Source organism: Homarus americanus, unplaced genomic scaffold (genome assembly GCF_018991925.1).
Source record: "Homarus americanus isolate GMGI-L3 unplaced genomic scaffold, GMGI_Hamer_2.0 scaffold57980, whole genome shotgun sequence".
NCBI lineage: Eukaryota > Metazoa > Arthropoda > Malacostraca > Decapoda > Nephropidae > Homarus > Homarus americanus.
This window is the reverse complement of record NW_024716703.1, coordinates 13,970,059-13,997,771: the sequence shown is the minus strand read 5'-3', so window position 1 is coordinate 13,997,771 and position 27,713 is coordinate 13,970,059. Positions and strand designations below refer to the sequence as shown.

Sequence of the window (27,713 nt, the reverse complement as noted above, 5' to 3'; positions counted from 1 at the left end):
CTCGTGTTACTGACCTGACCACTGTCAGGTGGAGGTGGAATGGTCACTGGTGACTGGAGAAGGAGATGGTGTAATTGTTTACTGGAGTGGCACACAGTCAGGTTTTTCCCTTATACATACTGCACCACATTTTGGGTTCTATACCAGTAGTATCTATTTAATTAAATTATTCTGACTCAGGTGGGTAATTTAATTAGTTTTGAATGTCCAGTGTGTAGCCATTGCTGAGAATATTTGTCGGCAAAGTACCCACCCACTGTAATCATGATGTAAGGTAAACCTGTGTTGTATATTTTTGTATTATATTAAAGTTTTATAATAAACATGGCAATTACAATATTATCAACTAACTATAGTTTTTTTTTTTATTAGCGAGGGCAGGGGTAATCCAGGAATTATTGTTATTGATTCTGTGTGGCTTTATGGTCCTCTACAGGAAATACAAAGAGGCTTTAGGGTTTACTAAGTAAAATCTCTCCTAAGTCGTGATAGGCATAACACCTCCCTTGAAGAGGCCCAAAAACTAACAAATCCATTCCACGTAAGGTCCATCACAGCTATCCCCCAGAAAAAAATGGTCAATATGCAAAAGAATTAGCAGCTATGGTTGTATTAGAAAAGCAAATTACGATTATAAATACTAAAACCAATATTGTACAGTACTGGATTCACCAAATAACCATGGAAGTTCTTCCAAAATGATTCAAATTACCACTTTGTGAACCCAAAAGGTGAGTAAAATATACATATCAAGTTCTGTAACTACTCTCTCACAGAATCTTTACCTGATATGAAAACATCCCTTAAACACATTGTGCCACAGGGAATGAGATGTCAGTCACTTCAACTAGTAGCTGGTTTCCTATAAAGTCCAACTATCTAGTCAAAGGACTTCTGTTTTCTGCTTGGAACATAGGAACTAAACACTTCTTTCTAGGTTCATCCCTCACTCTTAAGAGCTTTATTCTGTTCACATCTTTCCTGAACTGACTAAAAGCCGATGAAGTAGTTTGGGTCTTTGGGTTCACCAAGGTTTCACATTAGGATTGGGAGGTGAATCCTTAAGAGGGTGCAACAGTATTTTCGGTCTTCATCTTTGTTAAGTGTATTACGAATTGCTTAGTGGATGACGACAGGCTTTAAATTAGAGTAATGGATACATAACTGTATTTATACTGGAAATTACAAAACATTACATCTATAACAATATAATACTGTGTATAAACTGTGCTGTACACAATAACTTATAGAAAAGGCATTAGAGTAATAATCTGATGCATAAACATGTGCGATACTGTATTAATAAACAAACAAACAAACTCTTGAGATCTTAACGATGTGCAGCAGCGAGGCCTGATACTGTACAGTACAGGTATTGTGTTGACAAAACATTATAGGAAGACTTCAATAATTTTTTTACCTAATGATATTTGGATTTTTTCTCATTTAAATACCAGTACCATAATATCACTCACATGACTTTACATTTATAACACTGTATTGACAGTGTTAAAATGTATTCTATTTATTACCACTAAATATAGTTCAAATAAAACTAAAATTCCTTGCGACTCTTTATGAGAACTTATTGTACATACATACATACACACTAGATTTTGTCACTTTAACTGAACAATACTCAGCTAATTCATCATTTAAGTGAAGTTTTCACAATACCCAACATCAGAGCAACAATAGTAAAGCCTTGTGCAAATACACGGAGCCTCATCATGTTCTGCGATGACTTGCGTTTGCCAGTGCTAAAACTCCACAACCCATAGCAGAGAGCAGCTGTAGTTAATCCACATCCTGTAAAAGCACCATCATTAGAAATAAAATCAACCTTATTGGTTTAAATATATTAGGGACACAACTAATTCATGTGTCACCTGCTCCCACAAACTGAAATACAGTACCCTGTATATGTACTAAACTGTAAGTGCAAAGTCAACCTGAGGACACGAAGATTTTGTAAATAAAACACACATATGGAACATTCTACAGCACAGTATTGACAAATCAATAAATGTGAAATAAGAAATGAATGCAATATTGCACAGTACAAGAGAAATGATGGTTTCATTATGAAATTCCATTCTATACACGAGTTGAGATTGAGCAACTCTGTATGGCGAGCAAGTCTAGAGGGCTGAATACATTCAGCTCCCACCAGTACTAGTCATCATGTACACCATTGTTTATTTGTTTTTCTCAGATTTAATTGTTACTGTACTTGGTAACTGATGAGAGTAAGCCACAGTTTAAATATTAAAATGGTGATTACTAGAAAATGAGGGAGGATGAAATGAACATCAACTGTGGCCAAACAGCAAATATGGGGATTCTTCCCGGAAAATCATTAAGAGTAAAGTGAAATAGTCTAGAGTATCTGATTAAAAATATCTTAAGAAGATTGTATTAGCCCCTGTCTAGCACAGTAATACCCTGTACTTTTTTTTTTTTTACGGGGATTAACCCACCTGGGCACAGGTCACTGACCCACGTCGGGGACTGGGGAGCGAAAATGTAGTAACAATAATAATAATAATAATAATAATAATAATACAGGTTGTACCTCTCTAGTCCGGCATTCTGTGGTCCGGAGCGATTTTAGTTTGCCCAATAGCCAACATCCCTGATGTAACTCAAATTACATTACATCACTTCACTTTGGAAGCAGAATTATGGTTGCATTAAAGGTAAATGAAATAGTATTTTAACAGTTTTACTTTTTCTTATTTATTTATGTCCTATCTTTGTTTTTATGCTTTATGTAGAGTGTTTTGAGGGTGAATTTCCATGGTCCGGCACCGGTAAGGTCCCGAGATTGCCCGACTAGAGAGGTACAACCTGTAATAATAATAATAATAATAAAGATCCATAAAGAAATACAAAAATGAAAAAAAAAAAAAGATCAAGAGTGAGAAACAATATATGTATGTTGTGTTGTCAAAGTAAGAGAAACAATTGAGACCCTGCAATTGTGTGTAAATGAGGCAGAAAGGCAGATCAGCAACCGGGGACTTGGTCAAAATTTTCGTGATGCTATATGGCAGCAGGGTCTACCATTAGACAATACATTATACTTCCAATATCTTTCCAGGCAGTAGTACCTCCCTGTTTGGTAACTGCCTACTACTTACTGTGGGTTACATTAGGGTTGCCATACGTCCGTATTTTCCCGGACATGTCCTCCATTTAGGTCTCGAAATCTTCATCCAGAAGGAATTTTTAAAATTCTTCAAAAATCCGGAATTTCATCTTCCATCATTTTCTCCACGGAAAAAACATGAAACTGTAATGACGAGAGAGAGAGAGAGAGAGGGGAGGTGGAAACGGTAGAGATCTCGTTCAGTTTTCGTCAGCTGATAAGTCACTTGTACGCCTGTACGGTGTTGTCAACTTAGCTGTCAAATATTTGATTGATAAGGGGGTAGACGTTTATGAAGTGTTTTGACCAAGTTAGTAACCTGAAGCAGTTTGTGGAAAATTACAAGAGTGATGAAGAATTTAGTAATCTGCCAACACATAAAACGTGGACCAGATACTTTGAAAAATCAAAGAACATTGAATGCCACTCAGAATTGCTAAGAATTGCACAATTCTTCTTTGCTATATCATCTCACAATGCAAATGTAGAAAGAGTTTTTTCACTAATGCAAAGTCAATGGACAGAGGAAAGGAACAAATTGAGTGTTGAAACAATGAAAGGCATTCTGACTGTACAGTACAACTTCCGAGAAACATCTTGCAGTGACTTTTATACCTTTCTAAAGAGCAATCAGCCAATACTGAAAAAGATCCGATCTGCAGAAAAGTATGCATGGGCACATCAAGTCACACACACAGTGGGGGAAGAAGACTGCAGCTAAGGGAATGAAGATGTTCAGCCTTAAGCAAAGGTATTGTTTTTTTAAGATTTCTATACCATGTATGTTGTATATTAGCCTGTGTGTGCCGGGCGGGGGGATGTCTTCGGGGGCGTCCTCTTTTTTTAATGTTCAGATATGGCAACCCTAGGTTACACACATTAGGTTTATACAATTACATCACCCATGGTAAATTTCCTATGAGCCATGAGTAGTCATCAAGTGGATATGTGACAGTGTATTTCCACTGCTCCCTCACACTTTGACAGCAGTCATCAATTAAGTAGCTGGCTATCACCAGTTCAACTCCCGTCTCTGAGCTCTAAGAAACTAGATATACCCAAGCCTCGTCCATTATTAATGCTCACAGCTCATAGCGTTAATGACGGTGATATCCCAGTTATTGTGCAATAGTTTATTTTCTTAATAAATGGAGAAAACCCCATTTGCTTTTCAAAACTTAACCCAAAAACATTTATGAATGTTGCTTCCAGTTCACCTCTAATTAGTGCTACCACAGATAACCGGAAACTGCAACAAAAGCTTGTCAGTTGAAGAATAACCAGGTAACTTTTATACATGAGCAGAGCAGCACTTGCCAAAATTAAGAATTCTCTGAGTATCAATAGATGTGTTGCTACGTTCAGATCCAGTACTGTATTGAATATGTACAGTACTGTACTGTAGAAAGTATAAAAGTGAGTTCTAAAGGGAGAAGTGCAACCAACATCCAGTTGAACCCCAAGGCTTCCTTTTGTTTTACTTCTCTTTCACTAGTCAACTTACTAACCAGTTAGGTAGTCAGTTTTTCTTATGTTATGCACTACAGTATTAACAAGTACAGTACTCACCATATACGGACCCATGAATATACCTGTATATGAGCCAGTGCTGGTCAGGTCTGGTCTTAAATGAACTCAAGTTTGGTGCCATCACAACACACTATGGCAGGTTATTCCATGAATTCAAAATTTTTACTCCAAAGAACTTACCTCTGACACTTTTCTGTACTGATTGCCTCTGACTCTACTTGGGTGGTCACCTACTGTGCACCCTTTTGAGTGCTTTTAAACTTCTAGTAAATCACCCCTTGCCCTTTCAAAGTATAAACTAAGCAGTTGGAAAAATTCTAATATCTTGGTACATGAGGTGCCTGAGTGCTGGTACAGTCTGTTGGCCCTCTTTTTGAAAGTCAATATTAAGAAAGTGTGTGGGTGTATCTGAACTGAGGTTTGCAGGTGGAAGTTATGTGGCCAGGACAAAGCTGAGGCACTAAACTAATTCTTCTCCTCAGTGTTTAAAAAAGAGGATGCAAATAACTGAACTAGTTTTTCAAAAAGGCAGTTCAGTATGGTATTGAGATATATACAGGATTGAGTTCTCAGAAGAATATGAGCTGAATTATCTAGACACAACTTCCCATAGAACTAAAAACTCTACATTAGTATATAATAAGTATTTTATTCAAAGAGGAAGAATGCCACTGCATAAATAAGTAACTACAGGTTGAAAAAATTCCAATGATGTAAACAGATGCAAAAGAAAAGAAAATTATCTGTAATTCCTTATCTGTAAGGTACAGGTATTTGTAAATTTAAAGTGGTATAAATGGTGCATGAGATTCTGCTCTTCATGTAGCATTAAGGAACTTACTAGCAAAGTTAACCTACCGTGAACATGCATTGCACTGGGTAGTTATTGTTCACCGTAAATAAATGACCCACAGAGAGGCATGAACCTTAACCCCTCAAAAATACTGTGCATATAATCTAGCCCACTACTTTTTGCTTAAAATTTTATCATAAAAATTTGGACTATACCTGAGTGCAGTACACTGTATACAGTAGTTAAAATGCCACCACTCACATTTTCTTCATCATATTTTCAGTTTTCCGATAACTGATGCTTGGATTTTTAAGTGCAAGCCTGTACAGTATCCAACACCACCACACCTGACCCGTTGTTCTTCAAGTAAAACACTAGTAGCTAACAATGATCTTTCTCAACATACTGTATTAAGTTACAGTATTTATGGTATCTGTGTAGTCACTGGTAGTTCCATAACAATTTAAATAATGAGTTACTTAATGCACAAAGGCAGAATATACTACAGTGGTCCCTCGGTTAACGAACACAATTCGTTCCACAGAGTCGTTCGTTAACCGAATCTATTATTTCAATGGGATACTGGGTACAGTCGAGTCTGGATTTACAAGGTTTTGGTTTACGCGTTTTGTCATTTACGCATTTACGCGGTGCCTTGCCAGAAATGAAATGCTTGATTTACGCGGTAAATTTGGTCATTTATACTAAATTTGGTCATTTATGCGGGTGAAGTATAATTTTTTTATTTACTGAAGATATTTGTTAAGCTCATAAAATTCATACAAATTACCTGGCCAGAATATAATTTACATTGCTGGAATTCTTATAAGATTGTGATTATTTTAAATATAAACATCATGGAATTTGCATTAGACAAACAAATTTTAGATCTAATGTAAGAATTTTCATTAGAAAGAGCCAAAATTTTATCTTTTGTGCAAAATATATGACGTTTATATTCAAAATATTCCTGGTCTTGCAAGGAATCCAGCAAGGTCAATTATATTATCCTAACTTTAGTCTGAGGTATTATTTATTACTAAACATGTAAGCCTAGTATGTTTTCCCAAACATTTCTCAGAGAGGGAGGAGCCAGCGAGCGTGGGAAGGGGGGGGGGGGGTCGAGTCCATTATTTGAATGGACATTAACCGGTGACTGTACTTCTCTTAAATATTAATTGTGTGTGCATACCATCATAAAATTACGATGTTCTTTTTACTACAACTAGGTACTGTGTCGGTATTGTGTCAGAAAATGTGGAGTTTGGTGGTCGGCCCAGTCTCTATTTCAATTAATCCCATATGTTCTGTTATTTTATTTAATCGTATCTTGTTTCACGCGGTACTCCGCGGGTTCAATTGACAGCGCAAATGAAGACCCAACTGTAATTGGTTCCAACTCACAGAAAAAGTATACATACAAAGTGCTGTAACTGGTAATAGAATTAACAAAACATTACATATAAACTAAATACATGTACAGTGGTCCCTCGGTTAACGAACGCCTCGGTTAACGAAATTTCGGTTAATGAATTACCTTCCATAAGAATATTCAATTCGGTTAACGAACAAAAATTTGGTTAACGAAATTCTTACAAAAATGTTTCGACATGCATTGGCTTGCTCACCAGCTGGAAGATTAGTCCACCAATACAGAATTCGGTTCTAGGGCTTACATTCGTTAAAATTGGAGTAAATATCAAGAAGGTTGTACTATTCAATAATTTTCCAAGTTTTATATTAAATTTTTTAGTCATTTTAACACTTATTTAACATAATTGCAGTACAGTGACCCCTCGTTTAACGAACACCTCGGTTAACGTAATTTCGATTAACGAACTGCCTTCCATAAGGATCTTCAATTCGGTTAACGAAAAAAAATTCGCTTAACGAACTTCTTACGAACCGACCTCAACATGTTTTCGCTTGCACTGACAGGGCAACCAGCTTTAGTATCAGTCCGCCAATACATTAATCGGTTCTAGGGCTTAAATTCCTTACTATTTTTGTAAATATCAAGAAGTTTATACTATTCAATAATTTTAAAAGTTTAATATTCAATTTTTTAGTCATTTTAACAATTATTGAACAAAATTGAAGGTAAAGTGACTAGTTTAATGCGCGGCATCCAGCCTCTTTACACAGCAAACAGGCGTCAGTCTCTCTCTGTTTTCACTGGAGGTAACATCTTGCTTGAGACTCTCTTCAACTAAACGCTTTTTTTCTGTGTTTCCAAGCAAATTATTGGTCATTTTGAAATATATTTTATATATTGACAATATATAATGCAGTGCAGCGTTGATTTAAAGAAAATAATCTTGAATTAAACCAGAGAGCTAAAATTTTATGGGTGAAATGGCACCATGGGGTGACTTCTCTTCCACCCCAATGCCTTCTCTTCTTCCTTCTCCTCCACCCCCATTCTAAATCCCATCATCATCATCATCATCCAGGAGCCTTCTACATACACACCTTAAAGTAAGTGAACTTTTCTACCATTTTTGTTGAATTTAGGAAATTTTCGGTGAGCTGGAACCAATTACCCAAAAACCCATTGAAACAATGGTTTCGGTTAACGAACGTTTCGGTTAACGAACGACCTTCTGGAACGGATTGAGTTCGTTAACCGAGGGGCCACTGTACAGGGAACTAGTTTTTGGTGCGCCCATCAGCCACTTCACTCACCCACCAAGGCCTCAGTTTGTATATCTGTTCAGTGGAGGAAATTTCTTGCTTGTGGGTCTCTTGAACACAAGAGTATTTTTACGTTTTTACGGTACAATTATTGGTCATTCTGAAATTTATTTAACATATTGACAATATATAGTGCAGTGCAGTGTTGATTTAAAGAAAATAATCTTGAATTACACCAAGTGAACTAAAAATTTTATGGGTGAAATGACGGCATGAAGCATGGGGTGATTTCTCTTCCACCCCCATTTCCTTCTCTTCTCCCTTCTCCTCCACCCCCACTTCTAATTCCCATCATCATCATCATCAACCAGGAGCCTTCTACACACCTCAAAGTAAGTGTACTTTACTGCATTTTTTTTTTTACTTTGTATGTAATTTTCGGTGAACTGGAACCAATTACCCAAAATCCCATTGAAACAATGGTTTCGGTTAACAAAATTTTCGGTTAACGAATGACCTTCTGGAACGAATTGTGTTCGTTAACCGAGGGACCACTGTACAGAACTGTACTGTACAGTATACTATATAATAATAACTAAAAACAATAGAATACTGTATTTTAACTTACTTTGAGGTGTGTGTGTCGTATTCCCGGCAGCTTTGTTTACATATCAAACAGCTGATTGTAGAGGCAGTCAATGATGACATGCCATATTCTTTACAGAGTGCATTGGTTCTAATGCCTTCTTCGTGTTTCATAATAATTTCTGCACTGTATATTATCAATATGTTAACTAAATTTCAGAATGATTAATAATTTTAATGTAAAAATGCAAAAATATTCAAGAGACCAACAAAATCGATGTTCACTCCACAGTAAACAATGTTAAACTGAGAAGTCTTGTTAGGTGATTCAATCAGCTGATGGGCTCACAAAAACTGTTCCCTGTACTGTATATATTATCAATATGTTAACTAAATTAGAATGACCAATAATTTTAATACAGTATAATTAAATGCAAAAATGTTCACGAGACTAACTTTCTTGATATTTACTCCACTGGAAACGAATGTAAACATAGAACCAATTACTGTATTGGCGGACTAGCTGATCAGCTGATGCGTACAACAAAACGTGATTGTCGTAAGGATTTCGTTAATCGAAGTTTTGTTCATTAATCGAACTGAAAATCCTTAGGGGAGATAATTTGTGAACACAAATTTCGTTAATTGAACCGTTCGTTAACCGAGGGACCACTGTACAGTGATCCCTCGGTCAACGAGCGTCTCGGTTAACGATTTACCTTCCATAAGATTCTTAACTTCGGTTAACAAGCAATCCCTCGATTAACGAGTTTCTTACAAGCAGACCTCAACATGTTTTCGCTTAAATTTGGAGGTCCACCAGCTGTAGTATTAGTCCGCCAATACAGTAATCGGTTCTAGGGCTTAAATTCCTTACTATTTTAGTAAATATCAAGAAGTTTATACTATTCAATAATTTTAAAAGTTTAATATTCAATTTTTTAGTCATTTTAACAATTATTTAACATAATTGAAGTACAGGAAACTAGTTTTATGCGCGCAAAACAGCCTGTCAACACACCAAACAGGCGTCAGTCTCTGTGTCTTTTCAGTGGAGGTAACATCTTGCTTCAGACTCTCTTCAACTAAACGCTTTTTTTCTGTGTTTCCAAGCAAATTATTGGTCAATTTGAAATTTATTTTACATATTGACAATATATAATGCAGTGCAGTGTTGATTTAAAGAAAATAATCTTGAATTACACCAAGAGAACTAAAATTTTATGGGTGAAATGGCGCCTGGGGTGACTTCTCTTCCACCCCAATGCCTTCTCTACTCCTTTCTCCTCCACCCCGATTCTAATTCCCATCATCATCATCATCATCATCCAGGAGCCTTCTACATACACACCTCAAAGTAAGTGTACTCTACTACCTTTTTTGCTGATTTTAGGCAATTTTCGGTGAGCTGGAACCAATTACCCAAAAACCCATTGAAACAATGGTTTCGGTTAACGAGCAACCTTCTGGAACGAATTGTGCTCGTTTACCGAGGGGCCACTGTATACAGAAAACTCAGATCAAATAAAAATGACCCCAAATGGATAAATAATTATTTAAAGTATATTATTGCACAAAGGAAGGCTATACTGTAGGTAGGAGAATAAATTGTGTTGAAGTTTACCTCTGAGATTGTTATAGAGTATTGGCCAGTAGGGTTAAGACCGAGCTAAGAAAGCAAAGAGGAATAATGAACTGAAGGTAGTAACTTGCAAAAGAGAGGCAAAGTCAAACCTCAAGGGATTCTTCCATATGTATCAAACTAAATTACGAGACAAGATTGGACCAATACAGTCAGATACTGGTGGAGTAACTGATAACGACGGAGAAATTAGCAATAATTTAAACAGATAATTTTCAAAAATTTTCACAACCAAGAATTTAAAATTGATACCCGAGGCACCGACTATATACAGAGATAGTGAAGAAAATAGATTAAGCGAGACAGTAGTGACTATTAACGATGTAAGTAAACAAATAGACAAACTAAAGCCTAATAATTCACCAGGTCCCAATGAGTTATTTGCCAAAGTATTAAGGAATGTAAGGAAGAACTTGGTATGCCCTGAGCAAATTTGTTTGACATATCATTAAAAATGTGTGTAGTACCAGAATCCTGGAGGATAGCGAATGTGATACCAATTTTCATGAATGGAGACAGATCACTATCCTCTAACAACCATCCAATCAGTTTTACATCAATTGTTGGCAAATTGCTGTTAGCAATAATTTTAAACTCTTTGAAATCACCTCGAGAAGCACAAGTTGATCATTGATTCCTAACATGGCTTTACAAGTGGGCGTTCATGTCTGATAAATCAATTAACCCTGTTTTCAAATCAGTGAATGACGGAAACAATTATGTAGTACAGTATACCTTGACTTTAGCAAAGCCTTCGACAGAGTCCCCTACGAGAGGCTAGTACGAAAAGTGGAGGCTCATGGAATTGGATATGTTCTAAAATGGATTAGGGCGTGGTTACAGGACAGGAAACAGCGATTAAGCATTAACGGAACTAAATCCGATTGGGGTAACATCACTAGTGGAGTACCCAAAGGGTCATTATTTTTTTTTTTTTACGGGGATTAGCCCACCCGGGCACAGGTCACTTACCCACACTGGGGCTTGGGGGTTGAAAATGTAATAATAATAAAAAATAAAAAATAAAATAATAATAATAATAATAATAATAATAATAGTAATTCAGATAAGGTAAAATTTGTAATAAAAAATACAAAAATAAAAATAATAAAATAATAATGATAATAATAATAATAATAATAATAAGGAACCATAAAGAAATAATAATAAAAAAAAGATCAAGAGTGAGAAACAATATATGGATGTTGTGTTGTCAAAGTAAGAGAAACAATTGAGACCCTGCAATTGTGTGTAAATGAGGCAGAAAGTCAGATCAGCAACCTGGGACTTGGTCACAATTTTTGTGATGCCAGATGGCAGCAACATACCATACTTACAGAACAATGTTTAAAAATCCCACACTATCATAGTCTAAGTCCGCATAAGTCGGCCCCCCCCTAAAAACACCCCTGGCCCCCCATGTCCTTATTTACCGTATATACCTGTATGTAGTTCGAGTTTTTAAGACCAAATTTTTTGGCAAAAAATTGGGGGTCGACCTCTAAACGGGTAATAGTTTCGTTAGGTTGAAAAATATTTACCAATAACTACCAGTAAACAATGGAAACGATGCACCAACGCACCACCAGCTGTGAGTGTCGGTACAGTTGCCAGGGCAGTCTCTTGCGTCATCATAGCAAGCCCAAAGTAGCCAAATCCATGGTATGGTAGCACAGGACAATGTAAAACATAAAGTATTCATTTTTTAAAGTTTATTTATAGATACACAAATTTTTGTTCATTACATTTGAAACATCAATCTTTGTTAATTAAATTTGAAACAAAAGAAAACTACAACACCGTATTTCTAAATACCGGGTATTTTCATTAAAATATTACATCACAAGTATATTTTCCCTTAGCTGTGACTGAATGAATATACAGTGGCCCCTCGGTTAACGAACTCAATCCGTTCCAGAAGGTCGTTCGTTAACCGAAACGTTCGTTAACCGAAACCATTGTTTCAATGGGTTTTTGGGTAATTGGTTCCAGCTCACCGAAAATTTCCTAAATTCAACAAAAATGGTAGAAAAGTTCACTTACTTTGAGGTGTGTATGTAGAAGGCTCCTGGATGATGATGATGATGATGATGATGGGATTTAGAATGGGGGTGGAGGAGAAGGAAGAAGAGAAGGCATTGGGGTGGAAGAGAAGTCACCCCATGGCGCCATTTCACCCATAAAATTTTAGCTCTGGTGTAATTCAAGATTATTTTCTTTAAATCAACACTGCACTACATTATATATTGTCAATATGTAAAATATATTTCAAAATGACCAATAATTTGCTTGGAAACACAGAAAAAAAGCGTTTAGTTGAAGAGAGTCTCAAGCAAGATGTTACCTCCAGTGAAAACAGAGAGAGACTGACGCCTGTTTGCTGTGTTAAGAGGCTGGATGCCGCGCATTAAACTAGTCACTTTACCTTCAATTTTGTTCAATAATTGTTAAAATGACTAAAAATTGAATATTAAACTTTTAAAATTATTGAATAGTATAAACTTCTTGATATTTACAAAAATAGTAAGGAATTTAAGCCCTAGAACCGATTAATGTATTGGCGGACTGATACTAAAGCTGGTTGCCCGGTCAGTGCAAGCGAAAACATGTTGAGGTCGGTTCGTAAGAAGTTCGTTAAGCGAATTTTTTTTCGTTAACCGAATTGAAGATCCTTATGGAAGGCAGTTCGTTAATCGAAATTACGTTAACCGAGGTGTTCGTTAAACGAGGGGTCACTGTATTCTCAGAAATAAATATGGAATGTAATATTTTTGCTGAAATGACGTACGTATTACAGTGGAAAGTGGGACAAAATCATGACGAAAACAATGACTTTCGTTTTCTTTCGTTGTTCAAAAGATTTTACAGTGATCGCTTTTTGAATGGTTTTCAGTTAAAAAAACTGTTGTATTACAATAATATTCTATCCTAATTCACTTGAATAAATACTATGATACCACATTTCTGAATATTTTCATGAAAATCCATCAAAATAATTTTCCTTGTCATCGTCTTCAGCACACAGTTGCCAGTTTCAAGATTTTCCGTTTAAAATTTTAAGTTACCGAGTATTTCTTTTCCCAAATCGTTTTACAATACTGTAGGTAAAACAGTTTACTATTGTGCAAACCCCCACAGAAAAATAAATTAACAAATGGAGACACCAAAAATGTAAAAAAAAAAAAATGCTGTGTCTGACTTGCAACACTGTTGGTAGGGTCAGGTGGTTCTAACGGCATCCTGCCAGTGCCCGGTAATCAAATTTATAACAGTGTCTAACCTCAATTACTGTAGTTTATCTGATGTAGGCAATATGAAGTAAAAAAATACCAGTTAAAGTGAGAAATTGGAAGAGAATAAACAAGAAAGATGTCATTGGGCTATTTTTGGTAGGGCTGGGGGAGAGTACCAGCTGTTTGGTCTTTTTTGGCGGGAGAGTCACGCAAATATCCATACTGGTATTTGTTTGGTGTCTTCTGTATTTTTAAAAATGAATACTTGTAAATTAAAAGTACTGTAACATTGTATTATATACAAACTTGTCATATTTCTGGAAAATAAGAAGCAAGAAAATAAGAATATACCGGTAAACACAATTTCAACGTACGCTAAAATTAAAGGCTGCTTAAGAGGGGCTGATGCAAAAACAAAGCCTCCGCGACCAGGGCTCTGCCGTATCAGCTAGACGGTACACGAGTTTTTCGAATCGTTTTCAGTTAAAAAACTGTTGCACCACAGGTGAATTAGGATAGAATATTATTGTAATACAACAGTTTTTTAACTGAAAACCATTCGAAAAGCGATTACGGTAACATCTTTTGAACGAAAGAAAGCGAAAGTCATTGCTTTCGTCACGATTTTATCCCACTTTCCACTGTAATACGTACGTCATTTCAGCAAAAATATTACATTTCCATATTCTCAGAAATAAATAGTAGCTTTACTGAAACGTAATGTATTTCAATGTAAATAAGGATAAACTACACGAAAACAAAAGACTTTACCTAACCTTCCAATGTTCAAGAGATGTTACTTGTTTTTTTAATAGTTTTCGGTTAAAATACAGTAGTGTACTGTTATATTAGTGATATTCTATTCATACTGTGCTTGATAAAATACATTCATGGAAATGTAACATTTTTGCTGAAATGACGTACGTATTACAGTGGAAAGTGGGATAAAATCGTGACGAAAGCAATGACTTTCGCTTTCTTTCGTTCAAAAGATGTTACCGTAATCGCTTTTCGAATGGTTTTCAGTTAAAAAACTGTTGTATTACAATAATATTCCCTCCTAATTGACTTGAATAAATACTTGAATGGAAATATACAACATTTTTGTTGAAATTACCCACGTTTCAGTGTAAAGTGTCGTAATAATAAATGGTAAACAATTTGCCTTCGGCCCTCGGCGTTTCAGGCACGACGAGCCTCAGTTTATAGGACGTAGAGCGTTTTTACTGAAGGTTTTGTTGTTCCAATACCCTCAAAAACTTGGGTCGATCTATAAACAAGGAATATCATAAATTAACGATTTTTTTATAAAAAAAATCAGGGTTGACCTACAATGCTGATGTCAACACAAGCGTGGTTACAGCGAGACTGAATGAGTGAGGGAGCGCGGGGTGGCATGACGCGTGTGTGCGTGGGGTGGCGGGCGGTGTGGGGTGGCGCGCGCGATTTGGATGTACAGTACTTCAATTACTTTAATGTACAGAATATTCCTCCGGCGGGGCAATCCGCATATTTGCGAATCCGTGTATGCTGAACCTGCGTATGTGAAGGGCCGACTGTATACACGGTATATATATATATATATATATATATATATATATATATATATATATATATATATATATATATATATATATATATATATATATATATATATATATATATATATATATATATATATATATATATATATATATATATATATACAGTAGTACCCCGCTTAACGCGGTCAATAAAACCCACAGGGTACCGTGTTAAGTGAAAACCGCGCTAAGTGAACAACAGAACATATGGGATTAATTCCAATAGAAACTGGCCCGACCCCCAAACTCCACTTTTTCCGACACAATACCTATGTTCTAGTAAAAATAACATCTTAATTTTATGATGGTACATGCACACAATTAATACTTAAGAGAAATAGAGAAATACAGTCGCCAAGTTAATGTCCATTCAAATAATGGACTCAACTCCCTCCCCCTCTTCTCACACTACACTCACTGGCTCTTCCCTCTGAGAAATTTTGGGGGGAAAACCACTAAATTTTAATAAATAATACCTCAAACTAAAGTTAGGATAATACAATTGACATTGCTGGATTCCTTGTAAGACCAGGAATATTTTGAATATAAATGTCATATATTTTGCACAAAAGATAACATATTTACTCAGAGTAAACATTATATCTAAAATTTGTATGTCTAATGCAAAATCTATGATGTTTATATTCAAAATGATCACCAAATTGTAAGAATTCCAGCAATGTAAATTATATTCTGGCCGGGTAATTTGTATGAATTTTATGAGCTAAAACAAATATCATCAGTTAATAAAAAAAAAAATATTCTTCACGACACTATCTGTCAATCAAAGTACCCCACCTTGCCTCCCCCCCTCTTCCAACCACGCCAGGTGGTCGGTCAGTCCCAACCCTCCCCCCCACCAATCCTCCCTTCAAGAGATGTTGGGTGAAAAAACTAAATTTTAACATTTAGTATTAAATAATACCTCAGATTAAAGTTAGGTTAATATAATTGACATTGCTGGATTCCTTGTAAGACCAGGAATATTTTGAATATAAATGTCATATATTTTGCACAAAAGATAACATATTTACTCAGAGTAAACATTATATCTAAAATTTGTATGTCTAATGCAAAATCTATGATGTTTATATTCAAAATGATCATCAAATTATAAGAATTCCAGCAATGTAAATTATATTCTGACCAGGTAATTTGTATGAATTTTATGAGCTAAAACAAATATCTTCAGTTAATAAAAAAAAAAATATTCTTCACACGGTAACAGATGGTCGGTCGGTCCCTCCCCCCCACCCCCCACCAACCCTCCCTACTAGATGTGTGGGAAAACCAGAATATTTACCTTTTTAGTAATAAATAATACCTCAAACTAAAGTTAGGATAATAATACAATTGACATTGCTGGATTCCTTGTAAGACCAGGAATATTTTGAATACAAATGTCATATATTTTGCACAAAAAATAACATATTTACTCAGTGTAAACATTATATCTAAAATTTGTATGTCTAATGGAAAATCTATGATGTTTATATTCAAAATGATCATCATATTGTAAGAATTCCAGCAATGTAAATTATATTCTGGCCGGGTAATTTGTATGAATTTTATGAGCTAAAACAGGCAGACAGACAGCAGACAGGGTGGGGCGAATCTAAAAATAGCATCTCCAGCCGGACACCTGTGCGTATACGTGGAAAAACCCCCCGTTAAGTGAAAGTTCGGCTCTGGCGAGGCACCGCGTATACATGAAATCACGCTAAGCGAAACCGTGTTAAGCAGGGTATTACTGTATATATATATATATATATATATATATATATATATATATATATATATATATATATATATATATATATATATATATATATATATATATATATATATATATATATATATAATATATATATAGCTAGAATACAACTTGAATATAGTGCAGGGGCTAAAGGCAGAAAAATAGATTCCTGGATCTTATAGGCCAGTGGTTCTCAACCTTGTTTGCCTCATGCACCCCTTTCACCATATGTCAGAATGTCATTCCCCCCTCCTTTCCAAGATTGTCTGCCTCAAAAAGTGCATTCCAAATAATATGCATATAATACTGAAAATCCTTTATTTTTTCCATATTAGTACATATACATTTACAATTTTACATGGATTATTTTTATAGTGGAGTTTTACAAATTAAATGCCAATTGAAAATGTTGATGGATTTATAAAACTTGAATAAAAGTAAAATAGTTTTTTTTTATTTATAATGAATTATTTAACAGACCAAACTGAAGCATAATGCAATAAACAAAGAGTTCAATAGAATACCAGGATATTGTAAATTTGTAATTAATTTTATTCAGATGAAGATTACAGTCAATGAGAAATCTGTGATTGTTTTTTCTTCGCCAATTCTGGGATACGCGGAGGAGTGCTTGAAAGGGCACAACGCAGGTCATTTTCTACCTCTAATCTACTACGTTGCTTCGTTTTAATTTGCAACAGAGTTGAAAAGCCTGACTCACAAAGATATGTCGACACAAACGGAAACAATGCACGGATAGCTCTTTCTGCCACTTTTGGGTAGGAATCGCACATCAAGGGCCAAAATTATGGGCTTGATTTCTCATCGAACATATCTCTTGCTCCCGAATCAGTTTTCATTCCCCCCTGGTTGAGAACCCCTTATATAGGCAATTCAACAACGTTGCTTTCATTGGTACCAGATATCAAAATAAGGGTATTATTGCAGTTTCACTCTCAATTGAGTTAAGAGCAATTTTGGGTTCACCATAAGTTATATCTTGTCAATTAAAACCTTTTCTAATACCACTTCCATCAGAAATGGGTCATAACCGAGATGGTAAATTCACATTAAATACTGTGCGGCCATTAGGGTTGATGTTATCTCTACAAAGTCTCTGAGATGGTGACTATGAGAGATATCTGATAGAATTAATATGTTACCATCAGAGATATCTGGTGGGCCTTAGGTTAGTCTCTAGATAGGCTAGGTTAGGTTTTGGTTAGGTTAGGTTTTGGCTGGGTTGCATTAGGTTAGGTTTTGGTTGGGTTAAATTAGCTTCCTAATAGCTTCAGATTTTGCTCACCCCAAACCCCCAAGAGTCACCCAAGAATGTTGGGGGGGGGCTAAAAAACGACTCAATTTCGATGGAAATGAATGTCAAATTCAAATGAATAGCACTAAATACCATGGGAGTACTGACCTGACCTAGCTTGGAGAAGGACGTGCCCCTAAGTGCTCGTGTTAGTGACCATAGGAAATGTCCGCAGTGGATCGTTGTGTTGTAAGGGGAGAGGGACTGTGTGTGTGTGTGAGGAAAGAAGACCCCTTGGCCACTCTGTGAAGTCAGCTGGAGCAGTTGCGGAGAGAGATAGACATTTTAAAGGGGGAGAACGAAGCCCTCAGGACTGAACTTCTTCAGGTGGGTCAGGAGGAGCAGGGGTGGAGAGTGGTTGTCTCCAAGGGGACTAGGGTCAGACTCAGGAAAGCTGACCAGAGTGTGGAGTGCAGTAACCCCTACCAAGTGTTAGAGGAATCTGGCGAGGAAGAGAAGAGGCAAGACGGTGTGGTGCCAGGAGAGAAAAGGGCAGTTGGTCAAACCATGCCCAGTGGTAAGGTTGTGGTAGTTGGGGACAGCCAGGTGAGGTTCTTAGATAGGACTTTTTGTGCAAGAGATAGGAAACGTAGGACTAGGGTGTGTTTTCCTGGGGCTGGGATAGGGCATGTAGCTGAGAGTATAGATAGGGTTTTGTCAGGGGGGGGGGTACCAAGCCAATAGTGTTTCTTAGTTGAGGAGGTAACCACATAGGAAACGTTAGGAGTGAGGAACTTTTCAAGAGGTATAGGGAGGCGCTAGGGAAGGTTAGAGATAGGGGAGGGATCCCGATAGTATGTGGTGTCTTGCCAAGAAGAGGAGTTGGCGGTGAATGGCTGTCCAGGGCAATTGCTATAAATTGCCGACTGGAAAGACATTGTGCAAGCAATGGTTGGGCGTTCATTGATAACTGGCAACCATTATATGGCAACGAGTCCCTGTACAGTCGTGACGGAGTACACTTGTCTCGCGAGGGGGTTAAAGACGTTGTCTGCATCCCTGGAGCGTGAAATTGTCACTCCAAAAGGGGAGTTTCGCCAGTAGAGAAAGGTCGGGGTAAGAGGGTGTAAAAAAACAAAAAACAAAAACAAGCAGGTCCTGGGGAGTAAAATTGGTTACTCAGGACAAGGGATAAAACAGGACCAGGGAAGGGTAGGTTTAAATGTATACTATACAAACAGTAGGAGTGTTAGAAATAAAATAGACTTGCTGAGAGTGGTTGCATGTATTGATAGTGTAGACGTCATAGCAATCACCGAAACTTGGATGAATCTGGCGAGCAAGAACTTTTTATCAGAATACCACATAGAAGGATACAACCTTTTTCACAAGGACATGGAAGGTAGGAAGGGGGGAGGGGTCGCACGCTTCGTCAAGGATATATTAAAATGTTGTATTAATAATTCAATTAAGGGTGAAATAGGAACCGAGTCTGTTTGGGTAAAAATTAGATTAGATTAGGTTAGGTTAGGTTAGGTTGGTTGGTTCCTTTGGTATGAGAATAGGTTAGGTTAGGTTGGTTGGTTCCTATGATATGAGAATAGGTTATTTTTGGTGTGTTTTACTCAAATCTAACCTCCATTTTTTGCAAATTAGCGGTTTCTGTTAAAATGAAAATGTTAATTTTTTGCAATTTTTTGCAATTTGCATAAACAAATTAAGATCAGATTTGAGTAATACACCAAAACTATCCTATTCTCATACCAAAGGAACCAACCAACCTTACCTAACCTAACTATATAAAAAAAGAAAAAAAAAAGAAGTTGATTTGCCCCAAAGATAAATGTTAGAATCATCTAAAACAGCAAGAAACCTAGCGAAAAAATATATGGTAAATGTTTACGAAACTGTTATCATCAGAAGTTGTTTGTTGATTTTCTTTATTTTTTGCTATACTCATTGTTTTGATGATTTTAAGTATATTAAAAGAAACGACAACTTTCCATTATATTTTTTTTTATTTTTTAGGAATTTTTTTCAATTACTCTATCCTATGATCTTAAATTCCTTGATAGTGGGCAGGGCATGAAAGATAAGGGAAATTACTGGGTAAAAACACAACGAACACTGATGTTCTGGCATTAAAATTACGTCTGTAGGTGCATTTCAAACGGCAAAATTTACTTTCTTACTGTAAGTCAGTCCTACTTCACAATTCCCATCCTGCCGCCATTCTTCGCTTCCTGTCAACTTGTATCAGTTTTGTTCCATTATTACTGACCCTTTAAATAAAATATTTAAGCATCTTCATTAAGTTTACAATTACTTAAATACCACTTTATTCTTCTTTTTTGTTTATTTATTAAATGCATTCTCTGTTTTCTTTATATCGTCTATAGTTTGTCTCTATTTTTTTATTTTTTATTATCAAGCAATAAATGATGTAATTGTGTCATATTTCTACTTTTACATGATCAAATTTTAGACTGATTGGATTCTCTTGTTATCGTTTTCTATACCGTTAACATTCGTCACAGTTCTCTATGAACTGCATGTCCTCCCACTTATACAGATCCCCCAAGGGGAGGGTACTTGACGTGATTATTACGTGTTAGAGCGTCTAGTTTTCATCATGTTGGCCTGCAGTGGTTGTGATTATTCTTATCGCAAATTATCAGGCCTAATTCTTGATGATTCTCATTTGTTAGCTCTTATTTGTGACCATGGTTTAATTAATAACACTTGTAAATGTTCCAAATGCGGAAGAAACTTACACACTAACAAAATATACGAGTTTCAATGTACTGTAATAGGTGCTCCTACGCATTTGTCCACAATATCAACCTCAATATTAAAGTAAGTTCTTTAAGATTTTTTTCCCTTCGTTACAAGAGTACGGTGTTCTAGGTTCTTTTGCTTACTTTGCTTGCCAAATATTAAGGTAAGTTGTTTGTTTAGGGTTAATTTCGTTCGTGACAATCGTTAGGTAGGGTTTCCTAGGTTCTTTTGCTTATGATAAGGTAAGGTTAGGAAGGGTTTCTCAGGTTCTTTTGCTTAAGAGAATCATTAGACGGGTTTCCTAGGCTCTTTGGCTAAGTGCGATTTGGTTTAAAAAAATTTTACACACTATTAGCATTATATTAAACATAAATGCACACGATAATGCATCGATTCCATAGAACCGACTAGAACGTGACCTAATAGGATGAGTTTGTTAGGTCAGGTTCTAGTAGGTTCTATGTATTGTCGTTTCCATTTCTGTTTGATATCATGCTAATAGTGTAAAAAAAAATTTGGTCAATTTATAGTATCACACCGGTCTTTATTACGATATTAAAAATAGGTTTTTCCTCTGTATATTTTGACGAGTTTCGAACGGATTTGATATTCATTTCCACCAGAAATCACATGTTTTTTAGATACCCCCCAACAACCATAACGGAAAAGGTTGAATTCTTTTTAATACATTATATTAACTAACCAAGAAAACCTAACCTAACCCCCCCGTCGAAGGCCAGGAGCGATGCGTGAGCAGGGGGTAAGACCACCTCCGCTGTAAGTAAACAAATCATGGCGACACTTGTGACTGAGCGAAAGTAATAATCTTGAAAAAATTAATATCTCGGTTATCCTTAATTTACGGTGGAAATATCATAGAAGAAAAATGTCTTAGAATTGTGTAGACATTACGAGATACATATTTTTAATACAGAAATAAAGCCCGGCGGTCCGACTAATTACCCAAATGTACCCATATGTAGCCGCAATGAAGTCAAATTATGGTCCTACATGAATAAATCGGACTGCCAATCACTTCTCGACTAGTATTTGGTGTCACAAATTCACAAAAAATTGGAAAACCTAATTTAAACTGAGTTAATAGATCGCGTGCTTGTACCGAGGGAGCGAGTAATTACCCAAATGAACCCAAATGTACCCAAATGTAGTCGCAATGAAGTCAAATGATGGTCCTACAAGCGTAAATCGGGCTGTGAATCACTTCTCTATTATTATTTGGTGTCATAGTCACAAAAAATTGGTAAACTTAATTTAATCTGAGTTGTGTTAGGTTAGGTTAGGTACATGCGCTCAATCTATTAACTCAGATTAAATTAAGTTTACCAATTTTTTGTGACATCGTGACACCAAATACTAGTCGAGAAGTGATTGGCAGTCCGATTTATTCATGTAGGACCATTATTTGACTTCATTGCGGCTACAAACTGCCTGTGACACTGTTGATCAGCTTGCCAAAGAAGCTACTGAAGCCACTCTCGCCCTCTCCCTGAAACATCTCAAATCTCGCATACACGCCACACAACGAGAGGCATTCAACGAAAATTGGACACACCTGAAACAACGGGGTAGCGTCACACTATGCCACTATGACGCTTTAACCGGTGACGACAACCGCCACTACAAAGAATATCAATCCCTGACTCGATCTCAACAGCTTATATACACGAGACTGCGCCTAGGGTACAGGTACCTATGGGAGTACATTGGCAACCCTGAGCCTCACCGCACTGTTTGTAAACTTCGTGGCCAACCCGACTCTCACACCCTCTCTCACTACATCCTCACTTGCCCTATGACCTCCTCCTATAGGTCCCCAGCCGTTACCAACACCTCTTCCCTCCCAGACCAGATATCCCTCCTGCTAGTCATAGGCCTGGCATTTGACATTATTAGGGACCTGCCACTCTTTGCCATAAACAGATAAAATGTACCGGGAACTTTCCCCCCACACACTCATCATTCTCTCACTTTATGTAACTTGACAGAACCTATGACCCTTCAGGCTTTTACGCCCTTAATGTACGAGTCATAAAGGCAAGTATGAACTTTTCATACTTCCCTGTTGGGCGCTGTAAACGCTTCTGTGCTTCACCTTGCACAGGATGTAAGGGGGTGCCCAATAAACTAGCCCCCTCGGGGGCAAATCTGAATCTGATTGCGGGTACATTTGGGTAATTAGTCGGACCCAAGCCCGGTGTGATACTAAAAATTCACCAAAATTTCAAGCAAATCGCACATATCCTTCTGGTGATAAGTTTCGTATACCTTTACCAAATATATTTTTCATATGAAAAAAGGTGATGGGTGGAAAACGAAAAATAACCACACCCTTAACATTTATGCAACCTGTTATATATCACAAGTGCCACACTTACCAATAGGTACAAATGGATTCTCATAAAATTTCCTCTTGAATTTCTCGCCGGAAGTTTCATGAGTCTTGAGCTGTACTTCACCAAGGTCACTCCTAAGGGTCAACCAGTCTAGCTCTGTGAACTCTGTCTTCTTCACTGCCTCAGCCAACTCATTCTTGTCGTCTGCCATCCTCAATCTACACATAAGACATCAATAAATTTTAACCCTAATTCTCGATAGCCGTTCATGTAAACAATAAAGCATTCATTATAAAGCTAAATTCCTCTTATAGTTACTTAAATACAATTTCAAATCACTGTAAACCTCCGTTTATAACACTGACCACAGTGATGTAACACGTCCTTGCTCACAGTAACATAATAATAATAACAATAACTTACTAAGAAGATACATTGTAGGCTTTCCCAATAATCCTTGTGGTGATTATAACGTTATGGTTATGGCATTTGTTCCTATATAGTACTACCATCTAGTGGTTAAATTTAAAAGTTTTATTAGATAATTCGAACTATATGTGAAAACGAAATTTTTACGCTAAAGTGTAGGGGTAACTACGAATTCAAGATTTTCTCCCACAATCTGAGGAGCACAAGGCTCAGTACACTCCGAGAGTTGAAAATACATGATAGCATCGCAGCGTTAGTAGCTTTGTGTCATCACACTTTTAACAGGGATGCCCCTAGACCAGGGGTGGCCAACCTTTTGTGCGAAGTGATCTACTTTTTCCAGTACCCTGACGCGATCTACCAGCCTAATATTCACCCATTGCCATAAAATACGCAGATTCGTAGAGAGAGAGAGAGAGTAAACAAATAATATTTTTCAATAATTGTAATGATATATTGTTGTACTGTAGCATACTGTGGTGTGGCCGGTAGTCAATTCTCTTTAGATGTCTATTTTCTCTTTGTATGGCCACACAAACGTACATACATGTAGATATCTCACACTCAGGAATGAGGTAGAATAGAAACTCACGATGCGTTTTCTGTATATATATTGTTGTACAGAGTAGTGCTAAGGAGTTACTAGGTGAGGAGTAGCTTGCTCAGAGTTCCTGTAGGGCGAGGAGCTCTCTGAGGAAGCTGGGTGGTGAGGTGCTGGAGAGAGATCTTGCTGGTCCTGTAGGTCAGAGTAGAATGGTCTCCCTGGTTCAGTCCAAGTTTAGAAGCTCCAAAAGTTGTTGGTAGCGAAAGTCAGAGCGGGGAAGATGACAGAGGAAGGAGCAGGAGGTTAGGAAGGGAATTGTAGTGGGAGAGATAGTGCCGTGGCTTTACTTTTTTTACTTTTATCCTCTTCGCCACTGATCGGCTTGTTAGCCGCTTGGGCGATCGGTCACGTCTCTTTTCATTTATATTCTTCACCAAAAGATCGGCTCGCTAGCCGCCCGGGCGATCGGTCACGTCTCTGTCACGCACTGTTGGCAAATACTGGGCATGCACAGGCTCCTGAATGTACCTGAACCCGCTCCAGTGTTGGTCAAGTCTTCTCTTGAAAGAGCTCACACTCGGTGCCGTCACAACACTCTCTGGTAGATTGTTCCAAGAGTTTACAACCCTCACTCCGAAAAAGTTTGCCCTCACGGTTTTCTGGACTTGCGGCTTCTTCAATCTTGAGCTGTGACCCCTTGTGGGGCGAGCGTCCGCCAGCTCCAAGTAAGGACACTCAACTGAGTAGTGCCCCCTGAGATGCTTATAAACCTCAACTAGGTCCCCCCTTGCCCGTCTGTAGTATAAGCTAGGCAAGTTCAGGCGCTCCAATCTCTCAGGGTAGCTGAGGTGCCGAAGTGCAGGCACCAGTTTGGTGGCCCTCCTTTGAACATTTTCAACCAACTGACAGTCCCTAGCATATCTCGGGGACCAGATGGGGTGACAGTACTCCAGATGGGGAAGCACTTCACTCCTGAAGATCGTCACGAGGGACGGACCGTCTAGATATCTGAACGACCTTCTTATAAGACCCAATAATTTATTTGCCTGATTTACCTTCTTCTCACAATGGCCCGAGAACTTCAGCTCATTGTCAACATACACACCTAGGTCCTTCTCACACACAGTCTCAACTAGTACATTTTCTTCATCCCGTTGGGACATATGGTACGCCTCCTTACCGTTGGTACGCCCCAGGTGCATCCTCTTACACTTCGTGACATTGAATCTCAGCAGCCATTCCTTCGACCATTCCTGGAGCCCACAGAGGTCCTTCTGCAGCTCTTCACAGTCCGCTTGGTTCTTAATTTCCCGAAATAACTTGCCATCATCGGCAAACATTTGTATGGAGGAGTGTACAACGTCAGGCATATCGTTTATGAAACAAACAAACAACAGCGGGCCCAATACACTACCCTGCGGTACCCCACTTGTTACAGGTACAGATGACGATTTCGTGCCATTAATCACCACACATTGCTTGCGGTCATGTAGAAAGTCTTCTATCCACGCTAGGACATTTCCCCGAATTCCGTACCCTTCCAGTTTGATTTTCAGCCTTTCGTGGGGTACACTGTCAACAGCCTTGGCAAAATCTAGGTAAATATTGTCGATATTACCACCCCGTTCTAGAATATGGGTCCAAATATCCAATACCTTGAGCAATTGTGTCAAGCAAGAGCGCCCCGGCATAAAACCGTGTTGGCAATCTTTTACAAGGTTGTTTCGTAGTAGATGTTCCATCGCGGCATCTCTGATAATACTCTCAAGTACTTTACATATTATGCTGGTCAGGCTCACCGGTCTATAGTTGTTCGTGGAGTGGCTATCGCCCTTCTTGAAGATAGGACTCACATAAGCCACTTTCCATTCACTGGGGACCATTTGTTCATCCAGGCATTTACAAAACAGAATCTTCAGGGGCTCTGCAAGCTCGTTGCACAGCTCTCTTAGCACTCTAGGATGCACCATGTCAGGTCCAGGACTCTTATGGACCTTTAGCCTGGACAGTTTATTTCTAGTACCCTCTTCTGTGAACACAATGTGGGTCAGTGCTGTGTCGAACCGTCTGTCCTCAAACGCAGGAAGGTTAGATGCATCCTCTCTTGTGAACACTGAGGAAAAGAAGCTGTTCAATGCCTCAGCTTTATCCTGGTCAGAATCTGCGTAACTACCATCTTCAAGCCTCAGGTCTGATACTCCTACTCGCGTTTTCAATTTCGACTTTGCATAGCGGTAAAACGCCTTTGGGTTTGACTTGACCTCGCGTGCAACCAGCCTTTGGAACTCCTTTTCAGCCCTCCTACACTCTATCTTTGCTTGGTTTCTGGCTCTTGCATACATCCTCCTGTCTTGCTCATCGTTTGACCCAACCCACGTCTTGAATTTCTGGGTTTTCTTCTTAATTTTGTCGACCGCCGCATGGTTCATGTGTAGGGATCCCCTCGTATTCCTAGAAGCACTGGGTTTGGTCTTGGGTATATATTTATCGATCAAATGGGTCATTTTACTAGTTATGATATTCAGCGTAGTGTCTGCGTTCTTGTACCTTAATAAGTCAGGCCAGTTGATACCCCTCATCTCTTCCCTCATCCCATTGTAATTTCCCTTGTAATATTTGCACCTTGGCCTGGCCTTATCTTGAACTAGGTAACAGTTAAATCTGAATGACAACACTGTATGGTGACTGGTGCCAACTGGGGCAAGGTGTTCCAGTTTGGCCACCATACCCTCCTCGTTTGTTATGATGAGGTCAAGTGGCTTGGGTGTTTGCTCCCCTCTGTAATGTGTCGGGTCTCTCACATGTTGGAACAGAAAATTATCTCTCAGAGTTTCTACAAAAAGAGTAGCAGGATTATTCAAGTCATTCGGGGTGGACTCGTTTCTCCAGTCGATGTCGCCATAGTTAAAGTCCCCCATGATAAGGAGGTGGCTGGGGTTGAGCATCGCCGCATTGTTTATTAAGGTTCTTAAGTTCCTTTGATTTAGTGGGCCACAGTTTGGGGATCTGTAGATACACCCGACGATAAGTAAGTCCCCTCCCTTTAATTTAATTTTACACCACTTGGACTCTTCAAAAACATCCTCTTCCTGTACCCTCGCCTGGCTGGCTCTAAGGTCTTGCCTAGCGTAGATAACCACACCCCTCCTGCAGGATTCTTGAGTTAGGTTCGTAAATGAGTCATATCCAGCAATACTGAACTCACATTCCTCTGGGTTGATTCTCCTGTTCTTGTACAACAGTTCTACAACTCCTACAATATCTGGTTGGTGTACTCTTAGTAGTGTTTCAAACTCCTCTCTCTTATCAAGGAACGTGTCAGTATTAGTGTACATGACATTCAAGCCAGAATTTGTTCTCGGTAACGTCTCTGCTCTTAGTAATAAACCCGCTCCCCCCACATTCTCAGAAGCTGCAGCATTTGCTAAGTACACTGTATTTTGCAG

At 37.9% G+C, this 27,713-nt stretch overlaps 1 protein-coding gene across 2 annotated transcripts; it reads right to left on the bottom strand.

Moving 5' to 3' along the window:
- Window positions 1–1,561: 1,561 nt before the first annotated feature.
- Window positions 1,562–23,710, bottom strand: LOC121858292 (HIG1 domain family member 2A, mitochondrial-like). Of its 2 annotated transcripts, none has more exons than XM_042354617.1 (3): window positions 23,660–23,710; window positions 23,337–23,512; window positions 1,562–1,809 (listed from the first exon to the last, which is right to left on the bottom strand). In XM_042354617.1, the coding sequence occupies exons 2-3, from the start codon at window positions 23,503–23,505 to the stop codon at window positions 1,652–1,654; spliced, it is 327 nt and encodes a 108-aa protein (XP_042210551.1). In that variant the 5' UTR covers window positions 23,506–23,512; window positions 23,660–23,710; the 3' UTR covers window positions 1,562–1,651. The 2 variants fall into 2 exon arrangements, with proteins under 2 accessions (XP_042210551.1, XP_042210552.1); XM_042354618.1 differs by having other exon boundaries at window positions 23,613–23,687.
- Window positions 23,711–27,713: the final 4,003 nt, after the last annotated feature.